We start from the raw sequence: 20,302 nt of genomic DNA, 5'->3' as shown, positions 1-20,302 counted from the left end.
GCTGGCCTCAAACTCAGAGATCTGTCTGCCTCTGCCTCCCGAGTGCTGGGATTAAAGACGTATGCCACCAACGCCTGGCCTTTCTTTTTTTTCTTTTTTTATACCATATCTCATATCTTTCCCTCTTTTCTCTAAAGTCTGGAATACATGGAGTATAGTTATAGCAGCTCTTAAACATTACTGTGGTTTTGCTGGGCCTTGAGGAAGTAGACCCTCTGAATGCAGGTGACAGTAGGTGAGTTGGGCAGTTTATGAGGCCACTGGCAGTGGGACCAGGATCTATCCCTAGTATATGAACTGGCTTTTTGGAGCCTATTTCCTATGGAGAGATACCTTGCTCAGCCCAGTCACAGTGGGGAGGGCATTGGTCAGGCCTGAACATGGTGATGGGACAGACTTCATTGACCCCCTCTATGGGAGACCATACCCTCTCTGAGAATCGAATGTGTGGTGGGGTGAGGAGAAGGTGGGGGGAGCGTGATGAGTGGGGAGAGAACTGGGATTGATATGTAAAATCAAAAATAAAATAAAATAAAAAAAATTACTATGATAGCTGAAACATCCTTTCATTTCAGGACCTGTTTCTGCAGACTGTTTTGTTTTTATTCTTTTGTAACACAGGTTGTTGGTGCATGCCTTTAATCTTAGCATTAGAGAGACAGAGACAGACAGATGTCTGTGAGTTCGAGGCCAGCCTGGTCTACAAAGCAAGTTCCAGGACAGCCAGAGCTGTTACACACAGAAACCATGTCTCAAAAAAAAGAAAAAGAAAAGAAAAAAGGTTATGAGTTACATTTCTCTTCACATATCCAGTGAATTTTTGATTTGATTGAACATTATTTTAGTTTGTTAGATGCTGTAACTATGATCCACTATAGAGGTGTCCATTAAAAAGAATAGGAGGAGTGATGAGCCAAGGGGTCAAGACCGTACTGGTGAAACCCAGAGACAGTGGACCTGACAAGGGGAGCTCTTGGACTCTAGACTGATGTCTGAGAGGCCAGCATGGGACTGATCCAGAACCCCTGAATGTGGTGTCAGTGAGGAGACCTCAGCAATCTCTGGGGCCTTCAGTAGTAGATCAGTGTTTACCATGGCATACAAATGAACTTTGGGAGCCATATGGAAGGAACCTCTCTCAGCCTGGATACATGGGGGAGGGCCTAGGCCCTGCCCCAGATAAAGTGACAGATTCTGGAGATCCCTCATGGAGAGCCTCACCCTCCCTGGGGAATGGTGTGGGGATTAGGTGCGGGGCTGGAAGGGCTGGTAGAGGGGCAAGGGAGGAGGGGTGGGAGAGGGAGCTGGGATCGACATGTGAAGCAAACATGTTTCTAATTTAAATAAAAAATATATTGAGAAAAAATATTGCAGTTTTGGACACTACAGTTTGGGCCATGTGTCCCCCAAGCGTCAGCATGTTAAAGGCTTGACCCTCATCTTGACATTATTGGGAGGTGGTAGAAATCTTAAGAAGTGGGTCCTACCAGGAGATCTTATAGGTTACTGGAGCTCTGGAGAGGACATAGTGAAACTCCAATACTTTCTGTCTTTTGCTTTCTTATCAGGAAATGTGTGATTCTGTTTTGCCACCTGCTCTTGCCAAGATATGCTACCTCAAAAAAAAAATGAATGAATGAGCATGGGCTGAAACCTCCAAACTGGGCTGGGCACTGGTCCCTTGGCCTCCCCTAATTCTGAATTTTCTCTTTAGTACATTATGACCATTTTGGATTATTTTTGGGGTTCTACACTACGGTTCTGGGCTGAAAGCTATTGGCTGTTACGTGGCTTGATGCACATTTCCTGTCTCCTTGGGATCAGTTTTGTACTGCTATTGGTTCATCTTTGAAATCAATCATACCTTACTCTGTTAGTTTTTCATCACTGTGGCGAAATACCTGGCATATGCAACTAGAAGGAAGAAATATTTGCTTTGGCTCACTCTCAGAGGTCTCAGCCCATGGCTAGCTAGCTCTAACGTTTCTGGCTGTGAGAAGCAGTACAATTATAACTACTGATTGCACTAGAATGCTTACTATATGCCAGGTACTATTTCAGGGGATTTGCCTCTACTAATTTATCCAACCCTCTGTAGTTTAGTATTTGTTTCTTATAAATGAGGAAATTGATACTAAGAGATGAGTTTGTTCAATCTCTTCAACGTTGAACATTCTAGGTTACCAGTGCTTAGATATTATAAATAATGCTGCCATTAGCATCTGGACTTATGTTTTTAAAGAATGTCTTTAGGTAAGCTCTAAAAATCAGAACAGTTGGATCAAAGGCATATTTTCCAAAGCTCCTTATATACTTCCCATAGTTTCTCTTAGGAATATTATGTTAATTTTACAGTCCCCATCCTTTGTAACACGAATAAAAAAAATGACCCAGCGACTGATATTGGGGTTCAAGCTTCAAGCCGAATATCAGAAAAGCAAAGCAGCTGGCCACTAGCTTCTTACTTCTACCTCAGACCTAATTGGGTGGTTCTGTCTCCACAAGCTTTCACAAGCCCCAGACTGTAACCTCTCCTCAGCATGGTTGGAGAATGAATGCCTCTCTCAGAACTTGTTTCTGTCTTAAATATTTCCCTAATGTCATGATTAAAGGTGTGATATATAATTCTCTTTTAGACTGGTTCACTTTTGTGTAGATCTGGGTGGCCTTGGACTCATAGAGATCCCTCTATCTCTTAATCCTCAGTTCTAGGATTAAAGGCGTGTACCACCACCCCCAAGTTTCTGGCTGCTGGGATTAAAGGTGTGTGCCTGGTTTCTATGGATTGTGGCAGTTTGCTTTCTGAACCCAAAGGCAAGCTTTAAAAATCGTAAGTAATATATCCCTACAATCCTTGGACCCTCTTATGTCTTGTTTGTTTGAGACAGGGTTTCTCTCTGTAGCCGTGGCTGTCCTGGAATTTGCTCTGTAGATCAGGCTGACGCAAACTCAGAGATCTGCTCGCCTCTGCCTCCTTAGTGGAGTGCTGGAGTGTTCCACCACCGCCTGCTGGATTCTTTGTTTGCTTATCTCTCTTCACAATTTGACTTCATTTTAAACTGAGTTTTGTAAGCATTTTTTTTGTACTGTCATACCAATCCTGTTGTTGTCATGTATCTGTGTATAGGCTACATTTATGTGTTTCTATTTGGGCATACCTCACATAATTTCACAGTATGTGCAAGACGAGCTCTCTAACTTTACGTAATATTTTCAAGAGATGATCCTTAAGATTTCCACATAATTTAGAGGGCAGTGTGTATGTGTGTGCGATACAAATGTACAGACTAGATCACCAAATCAACAATTTAAGTTGCCAAGAACCCCCCATCAATGTCTGGTTCCATTTTTCGTTTTGTTTATCCTGCTGTTGGGTGTGTGTGGTTATCTCGGGCTGCGGAGAACGAATCTTCCAGTCACTCAGGCGGCTCGGTGACTACACCTTTAGTCAGTCGGTGCTGACACCCGGAAAGCTTCCCTCTGATCGCAGGCTGGGGAAGGAGCCAGCGTTAGCTACCTCAGCCTCTCCAGAGACAGCGCGCCTTGACACTCCCTCCCAAGGGATTCCAGCCAGCTCCACCAGCTCACATGACTCCGTCCCGGTCACTTCCTCGTCCCCGCAGACGGGCTCACTGAGCATTTGACTCGGATAGCCCAGAGGGCTGCCCGACCTTCTAGAGGGATTACAACGGGACAGCAGCCCATCGAATGAACCCCGGGAGCGCACGCTGAGGGCTCGGCGGGACCCACACCGAAGGCTCTTTCTTTCCCAGCGTCGGGTTCACTCTAGAGGTGCTTAGTCGGCCTCGGCGCGCCTGAAGGACCTCGTCCTCACGAGACGCGCGGGCCAGGGAGAAGCCGAGCACACAGCCGCCAACCCCGCGGACACGTGGGAGAGCAACAGAGGAGGGGGCTCGTCGCCGCGCGGGCCTCGGCGGAAGGGCAGGGTTCTCGTCAGACCCGGAGCAGGCAGCGCTCAGGTCGCCTCGCTTCCCGGCACGCCCCGCGCGCGCGGGGGCCTGGGCCGCTTCGCCGCCGCCGCCGCCGCCGCCTCTGTCGCCGGGGGTGGGTGAGAGGAGGGGCCGAGGAGGACCCAGTGGAGGCTGTGTCCGTCGCGGCGCTCGTACCTGAGGGGGCTTCCTTTCTCCGTCACACCTTGACTCCCGCGGTGTCGAGGGGGCAGTCCCCGGGGACAGCTCGGCTCGCTGCGGACATGCCTCTCTTTGCCACCAATCCCTTCGACCAGGATGTTGGTAAGTGCTTTCGCCGCCCGCCAGACCGGGGAGCCCACGCCGCCCACCCCCCGCCTTCGTTCTGGACTCCAAGGCCGAACCCCACGTTCTGGGGTCCCTCGTTCAGAGTCGGGAGAAGCTTGGGGGCTTGGCTCATCCCCTTCGGAAAAGAAATGGGTCTAAGCACCCCTCCCCTGGGCCCTGGCACGGGACTCGGGGGGCTTCGGGGGAATTGCTTAAGGGATTTGGGGTAAAGGGTTGTCGGTCACGGGAGGAGCCGCCGATGAAGCCATCCGCCGCTGGGGCTGGGCTTCTGGAGAGGAGCGAAGGGCTGGGGCGTTATCTTGGCGTGAGCACATTGAGTATAAGCCCCATCTCACAAATATTTTGCCTGGCCCAATGGGAAGCCCCAGGAACTGGTAAAATGTTTTGGGTAAGGTTGCTCAGGGGGCTTTTGAGTGGCTCTTATGACCCGTCTGGTTACGGGTAGATTGAAATACTGGGGGAGATGAGGATGCACTGCTTGGCACAGCTGGAACGCAAGTGAAGACGCGAACCTTTGGGATGCCTTCCTCAGGCTGGGCCTTGGGAGGGTGGAAGAGCATTTTGCATCTAGGAAGGGGTCCCAGCTGTTCCATTTTTGTTGTTCGTTGAATCATTGGTGTTGGAAATCGATCATACCCGTTAAATAGGTTAAGTGTCTCTTACTGGCCTGAAGGTAATAGTGGAATTTGAGATTTCTTGAAAGAGAATTTTGGGTTGATGAATTCATGTAGGTCCACACTGGCAACAAACTAGAATGAAAGCAAACCAATGCCGTAGCCAAGCCCGCAAGACTGATTTTAACCATCCCAATAGTAAAACAATGTGAGGATAACGTGTGAGAGTTGCTTTATGAATTCTGTCTATGAGGGGTGAATTTTAAATTTTCCTCTTTGAACTCTTTATAGCGTCTCACTGGGAATTCTATTACTGCCACTTCCTGCTTGGTGCATAGCGATTTAAATGAATGTCCCTAATCTGAGCAGTGGATGGAGCTGTAGAAATCATCAATAATGCTAAATAAGTAATGAATTAGAAAAGTGTGTTTACTAAGTGCGTAGCACCAGTACGTACTGAACACAGTGTTCATTGAATTAAGAAATACAACCACGAAGGCCACTGCATTGCTGTTCCTTGGCAGTTTTACAACTTACTGTATCAATATAAAACAATATTTGGTGCTTCTGTTCCCAGGACTTTTACCTGTATCTACTTTTTTGTTTGTTGTTGTTTTGAGACAGAAATCTCCCAAGCGCTGGGATTAAAGGCGTGTGTCACCATACCTGGCTCCTCTATCTAGTTGTAATGGCATTTTGCTTCCTGTTAATCAGTCACATTTATATTCTGCTGACTCGTTTGTTTTTGTGGTGCAGGGAGTGGAGCTCAGGGCCTAATATTGGTGTTCCTTCTAATTTTTTTTTTTTTTTTGAGCTCACATTTGCACTGGATTCAGATTCTTTTGTTTGTTTTGTTTTTCGAGACAGGGTTTCTTTCTCTGTGTAGATGTGTAGACCAGGCTGGCCTGCTTCTGACTCCTCAGTGCTGGATTAGAGGGTTACGTTACGCCACCACCTCCTGGCCCAGATGGATTTCTTAATGTTACAACCCTGTTCTTGCTACCCATGCCACCCATTTCAAACTCAGGCCCCTCCTAGCCCTTACGTTTTCACTCCTGTTATTTAATCTTTCTACATAGTATATGTCCTCGTGCTTTAAGGTCAACTTAGAATCCAACTTGTTCCAATTATTTGCTAATTCCTGCAACCTGGAGTTTCTTTAGCAACATTACTGACAGTTTGGAATAGATAAAATTCTTAAGGATTATATTCTATACAGTGAAGTGTTAGCTTTGGCTTTGCTCTTTACTCAGTAGATGCCAGTCATGATTTTGAAAGTCTTTAGGCATTGTTTAATGTCTCTTAGGGTGTTTACATTGTGTTTCAGAACTATTGTGATTTTCACCTTCCTGAAATTCCTACGATTTTCACCATTTTTGTCTGTACTAAATTAAGCATTAGATATCATTGTGTTCTTTATTTTGCTCCTTGTTTGTTCGCTGATCCAGTCATATTTGAATAAATCCTTGCTGAGTTGAAAATATGTTAAAACTGCTAGACATGGATTCTGAAAAAATTCAGTTTGACTTATAAAGATAATTTATACCGTCAAATTCACTATTGATTTGATTTACCAATTCCAAAAATCAATTCCTCATTCATTTTTTAATTGAGGTCTTAAATTTTTCTTCTGTGCTTTATCTATAGGGTTCTAGGTCTCCAAAGTTTTTCTGGTTTTCTGCTTAACTTTTTAGTCTTTCCCTCACGTCCCCCCCCCAGTCTAAATGTTGAGCAACCTGGGCTCAGTAATAAAACCTCTTTTGCATTGACACTTTGTTCTCTTAGAGCCTTAGGAGGCTTGGTGTTAAGTAGAATTTTGAGTGATTTACTTGAATTCAAATATCAAACTTGCTGTTTAACAGCAGTGTGACTTCGAACTAGTTTGTTAGATATTCTGTACCTTCCGTTTCCTTGTTTTTAAATATGGACTATAAGCCAGGCGTTGGTGGCACACGCCTTTAATCCCAGCACTCGGGAGGCAGAGGCAGGCGGATCTCTGTGAGTTCGAGGCCGGGCTGGACCGATGGCCTCCAAAACAATACAGAGAAACCAAAAAAAAAAAAAAAGAAAAAAAGAAAAGAAAAAGAAAACTGAGCTTACCTTTCCATGTTCTTTTCATTATTTGTTTTATAATGTTCCATTTATCTTGACTTTTAAAATATAAAAGTGCTGATTTCCCTCCTTCTCTTTAGTGCTGGAGATCCAACCAGGGCCTTGCAAGTGCCAGGAAGCATTTTACCTCTTACCTACACCCTGCAGTCCTTGACTTGTTCTCTTGAGATGGGGTCTCACTGTGTATCCCAGGTTGGCTTTGAACTTGAGATGCTCCTACCGCTGCCTCTAAGTGCTAAGATGATGGGTGTCCAACAGCAAGCCTAGTGCCAACATGAAATATCTTTGAATCATCCCTTTTCTCTGCTAAATGCTGCTTTTGATTTTGATTTTTTGATTTTTTTTCGAGACAGGGTTTCTCTGTATTGTTTTGGAGGCTGTCCTGGAACTCGCTCTGTAGACCAGGCTGGCCTGGAACTCACAGAGATCCACCTGCCTCTGCCTCCCGAGTGCTGTGATTAAAGGCCTGTACTCCCAGCGCCCGGCTGCTTTTGATTTTTACAATAGTAAGTTATCAGCCAGGTGTGGTGACCCACACCTTTAATCCCAGATCTCAGGAGGCAGAGGCAGGTAGATCTCTTCTGGCTAGAGGACAGTCTACCTAGTGAATTCCAGGCCAGTCAAAGGTATACAGCAAGACCTTGTCTAAATAAAAGGGAATAAGTTAATTTTTTTAAAGTAAGCATTCTTAGTTAAACTCTGTTTGATCAGTTCATAGTCTGTCTACTGTTAATATGTTATATATAGATTTTTTTCTTTTTGCTTAGTCCAGTCAGCATCATAAATCACAGATTAATTTTTGTCCTCAACCAGTGGTTCTCAACCTTCCTAATGCAACCCTTTAACATGGTTCTTCATGTAATGGTGATCCCAATCATAAAATTTTCATTGCTACCTTATAACTGTCAGTTTCCTATTATGAATTGTAATATGTTATGAATATATTGATGAATCTTAATGCAATATTTTTTTTGAAATATTTGGCAAAGGGTTGGGACCCACAGGTTGAGAACCACTATCCTAAAGTGCACAGCTCATGCCTTTGGCTAAAACATTGCACATTTAATTCAGAAAATGTGAAGTCGTAATTATGGTACTAGGCAATTTGCTAAGTTACTGTTGGTGAACGGGAGAATTTTGTATTGGACAGGATCAAACTTTTTGAGTTCACCTTCTAGTATTATAAGTAGTTGTGAAAATACCTCACTCATAGGGATGCTGTTGAGGTTATTTGTCAAAACACTTGATACTCTGATTCTTTACTGCTGTTGAATGTGTGTCATATATCTCAAATTTAGTATGTTCAAAACTATCATGAAGCTTTTGACATTTTTATTAGTTAACATTATCCCCCTTTTTTATGACTGGACATCAGTTGCTTAATTTTTACACAGGTCAGTAACCTGTGTGACATTTTGTCTTCTGTGGTTGCAATCCTCTACATTCCTGACAGCAAATATGTACTGTTGACTGTAATAAACACATCTACCCTGCTTCTTCAGGATATTGATATGGTGTGTATGCTTTGAGTGCATCCCTCTATTCTTGTAACTGTAAATACCTTTTAGATTAGTACAGAAGCTTCTATCTTTTCCCCTAGGGATAGTTAATGGTCATGTTTTTAAGAATGTAAATGTGCTGTGTGATGGTGGTGGTGGTCGTGGTGCATGCCTTTAATCCCAGCATGGTGGAGGCAAGCAGGTCTCTTTGAGTTCAAGTCCAGCCTGTCTACAGAGCTACTTCCAAGACAGCCAGGCCTACACAGAGAAACTGTAAAGAATGTAAATGTAGTCCTTTTGAATAAAATATTTTAATTGAATCTACAACCTAATAGGAACTCTTCATGATGGCTTATAACAATTCAAATCAGGTTCCCTGTGCCTTGCTGTGAAACCTTGGCAGGCTGAAATGCTTTTTATGTAAAACAGGCTGCACTTTGAAGCAATCCTCCTGCCTCTGCATCTAAGTACTGGGATTACAGGTGTGAAGGGCCTGCATCTGATTTGGCTTCTTTTTAATTCTGCAACCTCATCTTCCAATCTTCCTTCCTCATCTTCCAATCTTCCTTTCTTTTTTTTTTTTTTTTTTTTTTTTTTTGGTTTTTCGAGACAGGATTTCTCTGTATTGTTTTGGAGGCTGTCCTGGAACTCACTCTGTCGAACTCACAGAGATTCGCCTGCCTCTGCCTTCTTCCATTTGTTTCTTAAAGGTGTATTTCTACTCCTTATTGTTTTTATGCAACTGTGTTTGATCAGGTATATCTCTCTTCTGGCCTGAAATATATTTCTCTTCACTAGCTTGGTTTTTTTCCTTTGAATGTTGAGGATTGAACCCAGTGTCTGAAACATAAGCATACCCACTACCACTGAGCCTTAAGCCTTCATTGTTCAGGGTTAGAGAACTGTAACATCTTGAAGCTGACTAAGGACAATCCTTTCCCTGTAGAATAATTGTTAGAGGTAATTATCCTGTCCCATTTCTTTACTTCAAATATTCAACAGTCTATTTTGGAAAATTAGAAATACCTGATTATCAGTAAAAAGTTGTGTAATCCTTTGGGAAGGCTTAAAATTCAGTTGAGGCATTCATGTGTGATTCTTCTGAGTACTGCTAGAAAATCCTTAATCTCCTTTTTATGACTGTTGTCTTAGTTTTCTGTTGCTATGAAGAGACACCATGATCACAGCAACTCTTATAAAAGAAAGCATTTAATTGGAACTGGCTTATACTTTAGAGGTTTAGTCCATATCGTCATGGCAGGAAGCATAGCAGCATCCTGGCAGACTTGGTGCTGGAGAAGGAGCTTAGAGTTCTACATTTGGATCAGCAGGCAGCAAGATGAAAGAGTAACACTGGGTTTGGCTTGAACATCTGAAACTTCAGAGCCCACCTCCAGTGACACACTTCTCCAACAAGGCCACACCTCCTAATAGTGCTACTCTCTGTGAGCCTATAGAGGGCCATCTTCATTCAAACCACCACAACTGTAGAGATAATCTAAAGATAAAATGAAATCATGAGCTTTGAATTCTTCAGAAGCAGGTCTGGTATGTGTGTATGTCCCTGCTACCCCCATTTTATCTTAGAAATTAATGTTTTTTACTTCATTTGCTGTTTATAATACCAGGTTGAGTTGCTGCTGGTCATTTATATTCTGATTTAGAAAATAATTTTTTTAAAGCGCTCAGAAGAATTGTGCCACTATTTGGTTGATCTTGAGGCAGTATCAGAAATGATGTGATCAGTTCAGAGTTGTAAAATGCATTGTTGTTTTTTGTTGTTTTGGTTTTTTGAGCCTTGGCTGTGCTTGAACTTTCTCTGTAAACCAGGCTGGCCTCGAACTCAGAACTCTACGTAATTCTTCCACCCAAGTGTTGTAATTAAAGGCATGCATCACCATGCCTGCTTGTATGTTTTGCATGCATTTCTGATTTACATGAACAGATCTGAGTCAAATGCTGATCCTCTGTATGCATAGGAAGTGAGGAAGAATTCCTAGTGGTGTTCAGCATGTTTGCTAAGGAATATACCATATATGCTGCTTAGATTTTTTTTTTTTTTTTGCTTTGTTCTTGTCAACTTAACACAAACCTGGCCATACCTAGGAAAGAAGGAACCTCCACTGAGAAATCTTCAATCTGGATTGCCTGTAGGGCATTATCTTGGTTAATGATATGGTGTGATCCCTGGGTAGTTGGTTCTGAGCAAGCCATGGAGAACAAAGCTAGTAAGTAGCATTCCTCTGTGGTCTTAACTTCAGTCCCTAACTTAGCTCCTGCTTTGGCTTTGCTCAGTGAACTATGACCTGGGATATGTAAGCCAAATAAATCTTTCTTCCCATGCATCTTTTGGTCATGATATTATCACAGCAATATAAATGAAACTAAGACACCATACATTCCTGAAAATCTCATTAACTTAGGAAATGTAAAGGTCATAGTTATGATAATAGGCAATTTATAGTTGATCAGAAATAGGCCTGTTACTTTCAGTTAGCTAGTTACATGTAGGCATCCTTTTTAAAAAATAGCCTGCTTGTCTACCAGTCCAAGACAAATTATTAAAATGTACTACCAAGTCAAAGTAACAGCTGGCTTGCCTTCCCAAAGATGAAGTAAATGTTAAACTGAGAGATACCTGCCCAGCTGACTCAAGTCTTTTTGAGATTCAAAGCAGCTGAGGACCTGTATACTGACCTTTTATCTGTGGGGCTTTCTCAGCATTTGTTTGATACTTGGGCTGGGAGCATAGGTTTTGAAACATTTTAAATAGAGTTGATTATTTTCAAAGAAATATAGAGTGTATTTTGGATGCCTAAACAATTGCAGGTAAGTTTGAGACAGTTCTTCTCTAATCAGAACAAAACTAAAAATCATTTTGTAGTTGCATTGTAAACAAGCAACTTAGTTATTATAGTAGTGTCATTTTTTTCATGTTTTCTTTTTTTCTCTCTTGTAATCTACTTTTATATTGGTAGAGAATAATTCTTTTTCTAGCAGCCTAAATCTGATGGTATTTTTTGGTTGTTTAAGGCTCTTGGCTCTCTTGTTTCTTGAATCAATACAAATACTTCTTCAAATGGGTTACATCATAGTGTAGTTGTCTTATTTCAACTTTTAACAAAGTGGTCTGTACAGCAACCAGTCTGGATCCATCATTACGCTTTCTTGTTTGTATTACTTTATGCTTCATCACTTAAGTAGAAAGAAAAGAGGTCTATTTCTTTTTAGTTTCTAAATGTATCCATATCCTTTTTGATTTTTTTTCTTTCTCCCCTCTATACTTTTCTTTCAAATTACTTTGGTCTTTATAATTTCTGAGACACCTTTCCTATCTTATATTAGGTCTGTATCTGTTAGTTTCCTTTGTCATTATAGTAGTAGACCACTACAGATATGACCTGGAATGGGCTAGAAATCTGTTTTAGTTTCTTGAGTATGTACTGAAATGTCATAATTTTCTAATTTTCTATAGGGTCATCTTATCAATGTAGACGTGGGATAGTTTGTTGCAGGATTCCTGCTTGAGTCCCGTCACCGGTTTAGCCCCCCCCCCAAAAACACACAGAGACTCTTATTAGTTACAGTGCTGTTGGACAATGTCCAGGGTTTCTCATTGGCTAGGTCTGTCTTAAGTATTAACCCATGACTACTAATATATATTTCTATAATAAAGATTTATCTTACCGAGGACGGCATCCTGACGCATCCCCTGGGAGCACATGGCAGCTCCGCACTCTTGACTACATTTCACAGAATCCTTCACTCCTAGTCCCCACGTATCTTGCTTCCCTATTGGCCAACAGTGCTTTATTATCAACCAGTAAGAGAGACATATTGATCCTATTTCTGAGATTGTACCACAGTCAGTATCCTTGTATCAAGCCAGATTGAGCTGGGCATGGTGGTGTTTATTGGTCTCTGTATCATTCAGGTGACTGAGGCAGGAGGATTATGCATTCAGAGCCAGCCTGGGCTTTATAGTGAATTCAGTGATTGCTTAAGCTATATAGCAAGACCCATCTTAAAAAGGAAATCAATTTTAAGACAAGTTAACAAGAGATAAACATAACAGATTGATGTTACCATAGTTTTTCTCGACTTCTGTCTTATTTAAGTCTCAGACATCTGGGGTGTTCTCTACATTTCATGCTTTAATTTAATGTTTGCACAACTATGCATAAAAGTGATTAGACAGAAAGGCTATGAGCTAATGGCAATGGAATGAATGAGAAACCTACCAAGACCTACCTGTTGAGATTCTCATCTCTGCTATGGAACTTGTTTCTCCTGAATGTGAAGCAGGACACCTCTGGAATGAGGGTCTTTTTTATGGCAAGCTACTAGATAGAAAGGCAGAGAAAGATTAGAAAATTCCTAGGTTTTACTGCTGACTGTGGAGAGAATGGCTTTTACTTACTATAACACACCCTTGGAAAAAATAATTCTAGTTTTATGAATTTGGTCATGGGAGAATGAGGGATAGGACTGGACAGGAAGGCAAGAGAAAATTAAAAAACAAAACAAAACAAAAAACTTGCATATAAGGCCTTTACTTTGAGACATTTTCTGAGCCTAACAGTAAATTAAAAAATGTTTTGAAAATTATGCATTCTTACATAGTAATGAATAGCTTACTTTTGTTATCTTATTAAAATATTGTACAACAGTACTGTAGCTTAAATTTGTCCCTCAGGTTCATGAGCTGGAAGCTTGGTATCCATTATGGCAATGTTGAGAGGTAATGGGACCTGTAAAGAAGGACCCTAAGAGGTGGAATGAGGCAAGATCTGAGCAGATTGGGAGCACAGGGTGGGGAAAGAGAGCCAGGAAAAAGAAAGGGAGAGGAGGACATGGGGGAGCATGAAGGTTGAGTTGGGGGAAGAATAGAGAGCAGGAAAGGAGATACCATAACAGAGGGAGCCATTCTAGGTTTGAGGGGAGATCTAACACTAGTGAGATCTCCAGAGATCTACAAGGATGACACCAACTGGCAAGCTAAGCAATAGTGGAGAGACTACTTTAAATGCCCCTCCCTGATAATGATTTTGCAGACTATCTTATATACCATCCTAGAACCTCCATCCAGTGACAGAAGAAAGCAGAGGCAGACACCCACAGCTAAACACTGAACTGAACTTCTGGAACCCAGTGACAGAGAGGGAGGAGTGATGAGCAAAGGGGTCAAGACTGGGTGGGTGAATCCCAGAGAAACAGCTGACCTGAACAAGGGATCAGCATGGGACTGATCCAGACCCCCTGAATGGACCTGTCAGTGAGGAGACTCAGGCAATCTATGTGGTTTTTGGGTAGTAGATCAGTATTTATCCCTGGCACATGAATGGACTTTGGGTGCCCATCCCACGATGAGGGATGCTTTCTCAATCTGGACACTTTGGAGAGGGCCTGGGCCCTCCCTGGAACAAAATGACAGACTCTCTGAGATCTATGATATGGATCATTTTGTAAGTCTGCAAAGAATTTTATGCTATTAAACTTTTCCAACACTGACCTAGCCTTCAGTAGTATGTCAAATAGGGAATAATCTTGAATTAGCAGGGCACTGAGGAGGAGAAGGAAGCAGGGGATTTCACTGTTAACATGATTATGACCAACTGCTACAAATAAGAATCTTGGTATTGGTTGATCTATCTCAGGCTAAAAAAAATTGAATCTGTTATTGAAGATCATGATAGTATTACATTACTTTATCACTGTGTTCTAGTCAAGACTAGCTGCTTTTTTGTTTTGTATTTTTCTCTTGAGACAGGGTCTCACCTATGTAGCTCTGGCTGTCCTGATACTTCTTGTATAGATCAGGTTGACTTTGAATACAGAGAGTCACTTACATCTGCCTCCTAAGTGTTGGGATTAAAGGAGTGTGTCACTATATATATTCGTTCCTTTTAAGTCCTCTATGTTCACTTTCATTTCTAGAGTTTGATGTTGCCAGGCTTTGAACTTTCTTGTAATTCAGTATAAAACAGCCTTGTTCTTAAGGCTTTATTATGTCTATTTTGATTCTCCTTATGTCTTCTATATAGGTTACCCTATATATCTATATTGCTAGAAAACTTGCTGCCCAAAGCTTGTTATGTTTATCTTGCCCTTGTTTTTAAAAATCAATCTGCCTGCCTCTGTTGATGTCTTTCATATGTCAAGTTTTAGACTTATTTTTACTATGTGTGTGTATACGTATACATTTGTGCACTGGACAACTTTCAAGAGTCAAGTCTCCAGTGTAGGATCCAGAGTCTGTCAAACCTATTTTATTGGCCCTAATGTGTCATGTTTTATTTAAGGAAAAATAGTAAAGAGCTTGATTTGATTTTTGGAGCTTTCTCTCCTCTCCATTCTGACAAAGACAAATCAACAAATGTAGCTAAATAACTTATTTACCTGAAACATTTTGATAGAGATGAGTGTTTAGTCCATGTCCTTTTCATTGCCAAGTAAAGCTAAAATTTTTCCGAACATAAAAAATATTTCCTTAGTCTGTTTGCAGATAGGGGTTGACTTTAATGAAGAAAAATCAGTGGCTTACGTGTGAAGTAAAAAGCAAATGAAGTGTGAAAAGGGTAGATTGTGATAGATTGAGCCCACACCTTTGAAAGATGGACATCAAAATCTGATTAATCATAGTGCTGGCAACTATTTGGGTTTGGTGTTGAGACTTGATTGCATTACAGTTTGATTTGAATGTGATAACATTTTATAACAGTTTTTATTGTAAATATTTCTGTAATTTTTTTATAATCTACAGAGAAAGCAACTAGTGAGATGAATACTGCTGAGGACTGGGGCCTCATCTTGGATATTTGTGATAAGGTTGGCCAATCTCGTACTGGGTGAGTATGCAAGGATTCAGGAGTTCTTGTTCATCTTTCTAATAATTAAGACAAATTAGAAAAGTAAAGTATATTGTAATTCTAAATTAGCTTAAAAAACACTTTCACTAAAAAGATTTGAAGAATTGTCTTATTTAGTTTACCCCTATTGTGGTTTAATTGGGAATACCCCTTTTAGGCTTCTGTTTTGAACATTTGGTCTCTAGTTGGTGGTGATGTTTGGAACTCTTGTAAAACCTTTTGGACCTGGAACCCTATTGGTGGAATGGGTCACTGGGAATATGCTTTCAGGGGTTATTCCTGGCCCTGCATCCTGTCCCTTCTCTGTGTCCTGAATTCAGATATTCTGATCAGCTGCCCCTTGTTCCTATCATTATATCCTTCCCACCATTTTTGAACTGTAGTCAAAATTAGCCCTTAGTGCTTCTGGTCCCAATCTGGTTTCAGCCATGAGGAAAACAAATACTATAACTCCTTATGGCATGTGGAGGTGATAAGGTTGCTATAAAGTTGGAGCCTTGTTGCGCATTCTGTTGTATCTTTTTCTTTCTGAAATTACCTTTTCACTCACTTTAGAGACATTAATCATTTCCCAGTTATCAAGTTTCATGCTTATATTTGGATTTTTTTCACATATCTCAAATGATTAATGATGATTGAAAGATAAGCAAAGTAGAATCTTAAACGTTAACATAAATTACAAACTTTCTAAACAGTTCAGAGTTGATTAACTGATGTGTATGTATAGATGATTTCTTCAGCTTCAGGGCTAATAACATTCAGTCCGTAGCAACATCATTTACTGTGTTTTACTATACAAATAGTATTTTTAGTCATATGGGAATAGTTCAGAAGCACTGTCAGGTACATGCTTCATTCTTCCAGTGGCAATCCTAACAATCCTAGCCATTACTCAGTTCAGCCATGTAGCCTTCATAATCTCTTTCAAAATGTCTGTGTAACAAAATGTCCATGATCCATAAGCTTGGCTAGACAGAGGCAGTTTATGCACAGGGCCTTTATTCCAGTGCCTTCAGCCTCTGGTTTCTCTGGTTTACTGTGTTTATTTGGTTCTCCAAGATTGTCTGCAATGTGTCCTCTGCGTATTCACTTAATTTTTTTTAATTTAACTTTAATCTGTGTGTGTGTGTGTGTGTGTGTGTGTGTGTGTGTGTGTGTGTGTGTGTGTGTGTGTCTACATATGGGTGCATTCATTCCACACTAGAAAACTTTGAGGATTCAGTGTTCTCCGTCTACCTTTACATGGATTTCAGGGACGCATGTGCATTGAGCCAGTTGAGCCATCTACCTCTTGTACTAAGACTTTTCTGCTGGGCAGTGGTGGTCATGCACATCTTTAATCCCAGCAGGAGGGGGTGCAGAGGCAGGAGAATCTCTCTGAATTCAAGGCCAGCCTGGTCTACAAAAGTGAGTTCCAGGGCAGCCAGAGCTGTTATATAGAGAAACCCTGTCTCAAAACCAAAACAAACAAACAAAAAACCAAAGCAAAAACAAAACAAAAAAGACTGTTTTCTTCTGGTCTGGTTCTTCTAACTAAATTTAAGTAACTGCTATGTATTACTTAGCTTTTGCTCCTTCTCCACTTTTCATCTGGCCCACTTTATTTGGAATATTCCTCATTACGGTTAGTGTCAATTGTCAACTTGATACAAGGTAGTCACCTAAGAAGAGTCTCAGTGAGGGATTGTTTATGTTGGTTGGCTTGTGGGTCTGTCTGTGGGGGATTGTCTTAGTTGATGCCTGAAGAGTAAGGCCAGTCTGGGTGAGTAAGAGGTGAGGATGGGTGGGTGGGTGTCCTGAACTGTTCTTAAGAAGAAGAAATTGAGCTGAGTGGTAAGCAGACAACCCACTGAGCATGCATAACTTAATTCTTTCTCTCTTTACCTTCAGTTACTGTCCTGATTTCTTCCAGATGATGATGGGCTGTGACTTGAACTTGTAAACCAAATAAACCTTTCTTCCTAAATTGCTTTTTATTGTCAGGGTATTTTGATAATAGCAACAGAAATGCAAATAGAACATTTAAGTTGTCTGGAGTGGTACATTAACCTGTTGTTTCTTTTGTGTCTAAATCTGGTACCCGATTGCCAAACAAAAGCTGTTCATGCCATTTTTTGCCTTCTGGAGTCACTTTATAGTTTTCCAGATCATTTAACTTCCTTTCTTTCCTACATGACATTGATTTCTGTGCAGTTAATGTTGGAGTTGCCAGTGGCGGGGGAGTGTTGTTGTTATTTTTAAGAGTTAAATGCTATTGGGTTCTTTATTCCTTAAATGTAGAATGTTTTCTTCTCTCATTTCCTACCCTTTTGACATATGTCTTATCAGACTCATTTATCTCAAAGCTTTTTTTGTCCTCTTCATTGTTAATAATATTGAGTCTCTTAGTCCTCAAAGTACTGTATCAACAACAGTTTTCTTTTTTAAATCATTAATTTATTTTTATTTTATATGCATTGTTATTTTGCTGGCATGTATATCTATGTGAGAGTGTCATATACCCTGGAGGCAGAGTTATAGGCAATAACTCTAGTTGTAAGCTTCCATGTGGGTGCTGGGAATTGAACCCAAATCCTCTGGAAAAATAGCCATTGCTCTTAACTGCTGAGCTATCTCTCTAGCCCCCTCAAAAACATTCTTCTGAAGCCAGGCGTTGGTGGTGCGTGCCTTTAATCCCAGTACTTGGGAGGCAGAGGCAGGCAGATCTCTGTGAGTTCGAGGCCAACCTGGTCTACTGAGTGAGTTCCAGGACAACCTCCAAAACAATACAGAGAAACCCTGTCTCAAAAAAACCAAAAAAAAAAAAAAAAAAAAAAAGGATTAGTCTGGTGTATTTTAAAAGTACAACTTTATCTAGTATCACAGTTATGAATTTGTCCTCAGTTTTTTCTTTTTCTTTAGTGTTCTTTTTTTCTATAGGTACTTTAAAAATATTTAACTTACTTTTATTTTATGTGCATTGATGTTTTGCCTGCATGTGTGTGTGAGGGTGCCAGATTCCCTGGAACTAAAGTTACAGACTGTTGTGCGCTGCCATGTGGGTGCTGGGAATTGAACCCAAATAATCTAGAAGAGCAGTCAGTGCTCTTAACCACTGAGCCATTTCATCAGGTAGGTACCTTTTCTAACAATTTGGTCAAATGTCTAAAATCACGTATATCTCTTTCATTACTAGAAATATTTCCTGTTTTTCTAGTTAAAAATCAGTTTGAAATTTTGTGTGGTGTCTAATGATGGGGAAGTTGCATCATTTCTTTTCATTATATTAACATTATACCAGCCATATTCATTAGACATGTTTTCTTATACATTTGAAATGTACTCATTTTTACCTGTAAGAATGCATTTGTCTACATTTTTTATTCAGCACCAGTAGGTTTAGGTACATGCTCTTTAAAAAAAAAAATCAGTCCACATGCTTTTTCCCAGTGTATTCTTTTTTTTCTTAAGATTTATTTATTTATTATGAATACAACATCTTGCCTCATGTATGTCTGCACACTAGACCAGATCTCATTATGGATGGCTCTGAGCCACCATGTGTTTGCTGGGAATTGAACTCAGGACCTCTGGAAGAGCAAGCAGTCAGTACTCTTAACCTCTGAGCCATCTCTCCAGCCCCTCCCCCCCCAGTGTATTCTTAACATTTGAATTATTGCTTGGGATTTTGAACTAGTTATACTAAATCTAGGAATTTACTTAGATAATTCCATCTTGATCAGGGATGGTTCTCTTGTTCATCTGCTCTTACTCACTTGCAGTCCCCCCTTCCCTTCTTTTCTTCCTCCTTTTATTACCCTCCCCCAATAATTACTGGTCTCTATTTCTTCTAAACCAGTGGTTCTCAATCTTTCTAATAATACTGTAACCCTTTAATACAGCACCTCGTGTTGTTGTGACCCCCACAACATGAGGTACTACTTCATAAATGTGATTTTGCTGCTGTTAAGAGTCGTAATATAAGCCAGGCGTTGGTAGCCCACGCCTTTAATCCCAGCACTCGGGAGGCACAGGCAGGTGGATCTCTGTGAGTTCCAGGCCAGCCTGGTCTACAGATCAAGTTCCAGGACACCCTCCAAACAATAAAGAGAAACCCTGTCTCGAAAAACAAAACAAAAACAAAACAAAACAAAACAAAACAAAAAAAGAGTCGTAATGTAAATATCTGATATGTGATCCCTAAAATGGGGTCTAACCCACAGGTTGAGACCCACTGTAAACCATCATTATTTTCTAAGCATTTATTTGCTTGCATACATGAGACATGTCAGTGCCCATGTTAATGGTTTGGAAATCTAAATAATAATGGAGGTATTGTTTCAGTATTACTGAAGTTTAAAAATCATGTGTGATTTCCTCTCTGGCCTGTAAGACTGTTTTGGAAACCAGTGTTGGTGTCCCATGTGTGTAATTCTGGTATTCAGTAGGCAGAGGCAGGAAGATAGGTGGGCATTCAAAGATAGATTGTGATACATAAAGAGTTCTGGGTTTGCCTGGCTTACACAGTGATAAATGAATGAGTGAATGAATGTATGAATATGTTTTCTGTTTATGTACATACATGTGTTTCTGCTTTATTGCAGTACCTCAATATTCTTATTAAAGAAAGTAATAAGCATAGAGTGCCACTGGGACTTCTCTGACCTTAAATTTTTGCTTTATGGGATTTTATCATTGAATTATTTTGAAGAAATTTACATATGTTTAACCATCTTAATATAAAGATTCTTTTTTTAGCCAGGTGATGGTGGCACACACCTTTAATCCCAGCACTCAGGAGGCAGAGGCAGGAGGATCTCTTTGAGTTTACAAAGCTATACAGAGAAACATTGTCTCAAAAAACCCCACAAAAATTATTTTTTAATCTTTGAAAGAATTTAACATTTTTGTGTGCATCTACGATTTTTGTGAACTAGAGATGCCATGTGTTT

At 40.7% G+C, this 20,302-nt stretch overlaps 1 protein-coding gene across 1 annotated transcript in view; it reads left to right on the top strand.

Annotated features, from left to right (window-relative positions):
* Positions 1 to 3,464: 3,464 nt before the first annotated feature.
* Positions 3,465 to 20,302, top strand: part of Stam (signal transducing adaptor molecule) — a 51,505-nt gene continuing 34,667 nt past the window's right edge. The window contains exons 1-2 of the mRNA XM_005081262.4: positions 3,465 to 4,253; positions 15,266 to 15,350. Coding sequence (XP_005081319.1) covers positions 4,214 to 4,253; positions 15,266 to 15,350 — 125 coding nt within the window. The 5' untranslated portion in view covers positions 3,465 to 4,213. The remainder of the gene's footprint in view (positions 4,254 to 15,265; positions 15,351 to 20,302) is intronic.

Source organism: Mesocricetus auratus, unplaced genomic scaffold (assembly GCF_017639785.1).
Source record: "Mesocricetus auratus isolate SY011 unplaced genomic scaffold, BCM_Maur_2.0 Super-Scaffold_100013, whole genome shotgun sequence".
Classification (NCBI taxonomy): Eukaryota; Metazoa; Chordata; class Mammalia; order Rodentia; family Cricetidae; genus Mesocricetus; species Mesocricetus auratus.
The sequence above is the reverse complement of the archived record's forward strand: the minus strand, read 5'-3'. Positions and strand labels throughout refer to the sequence as shown.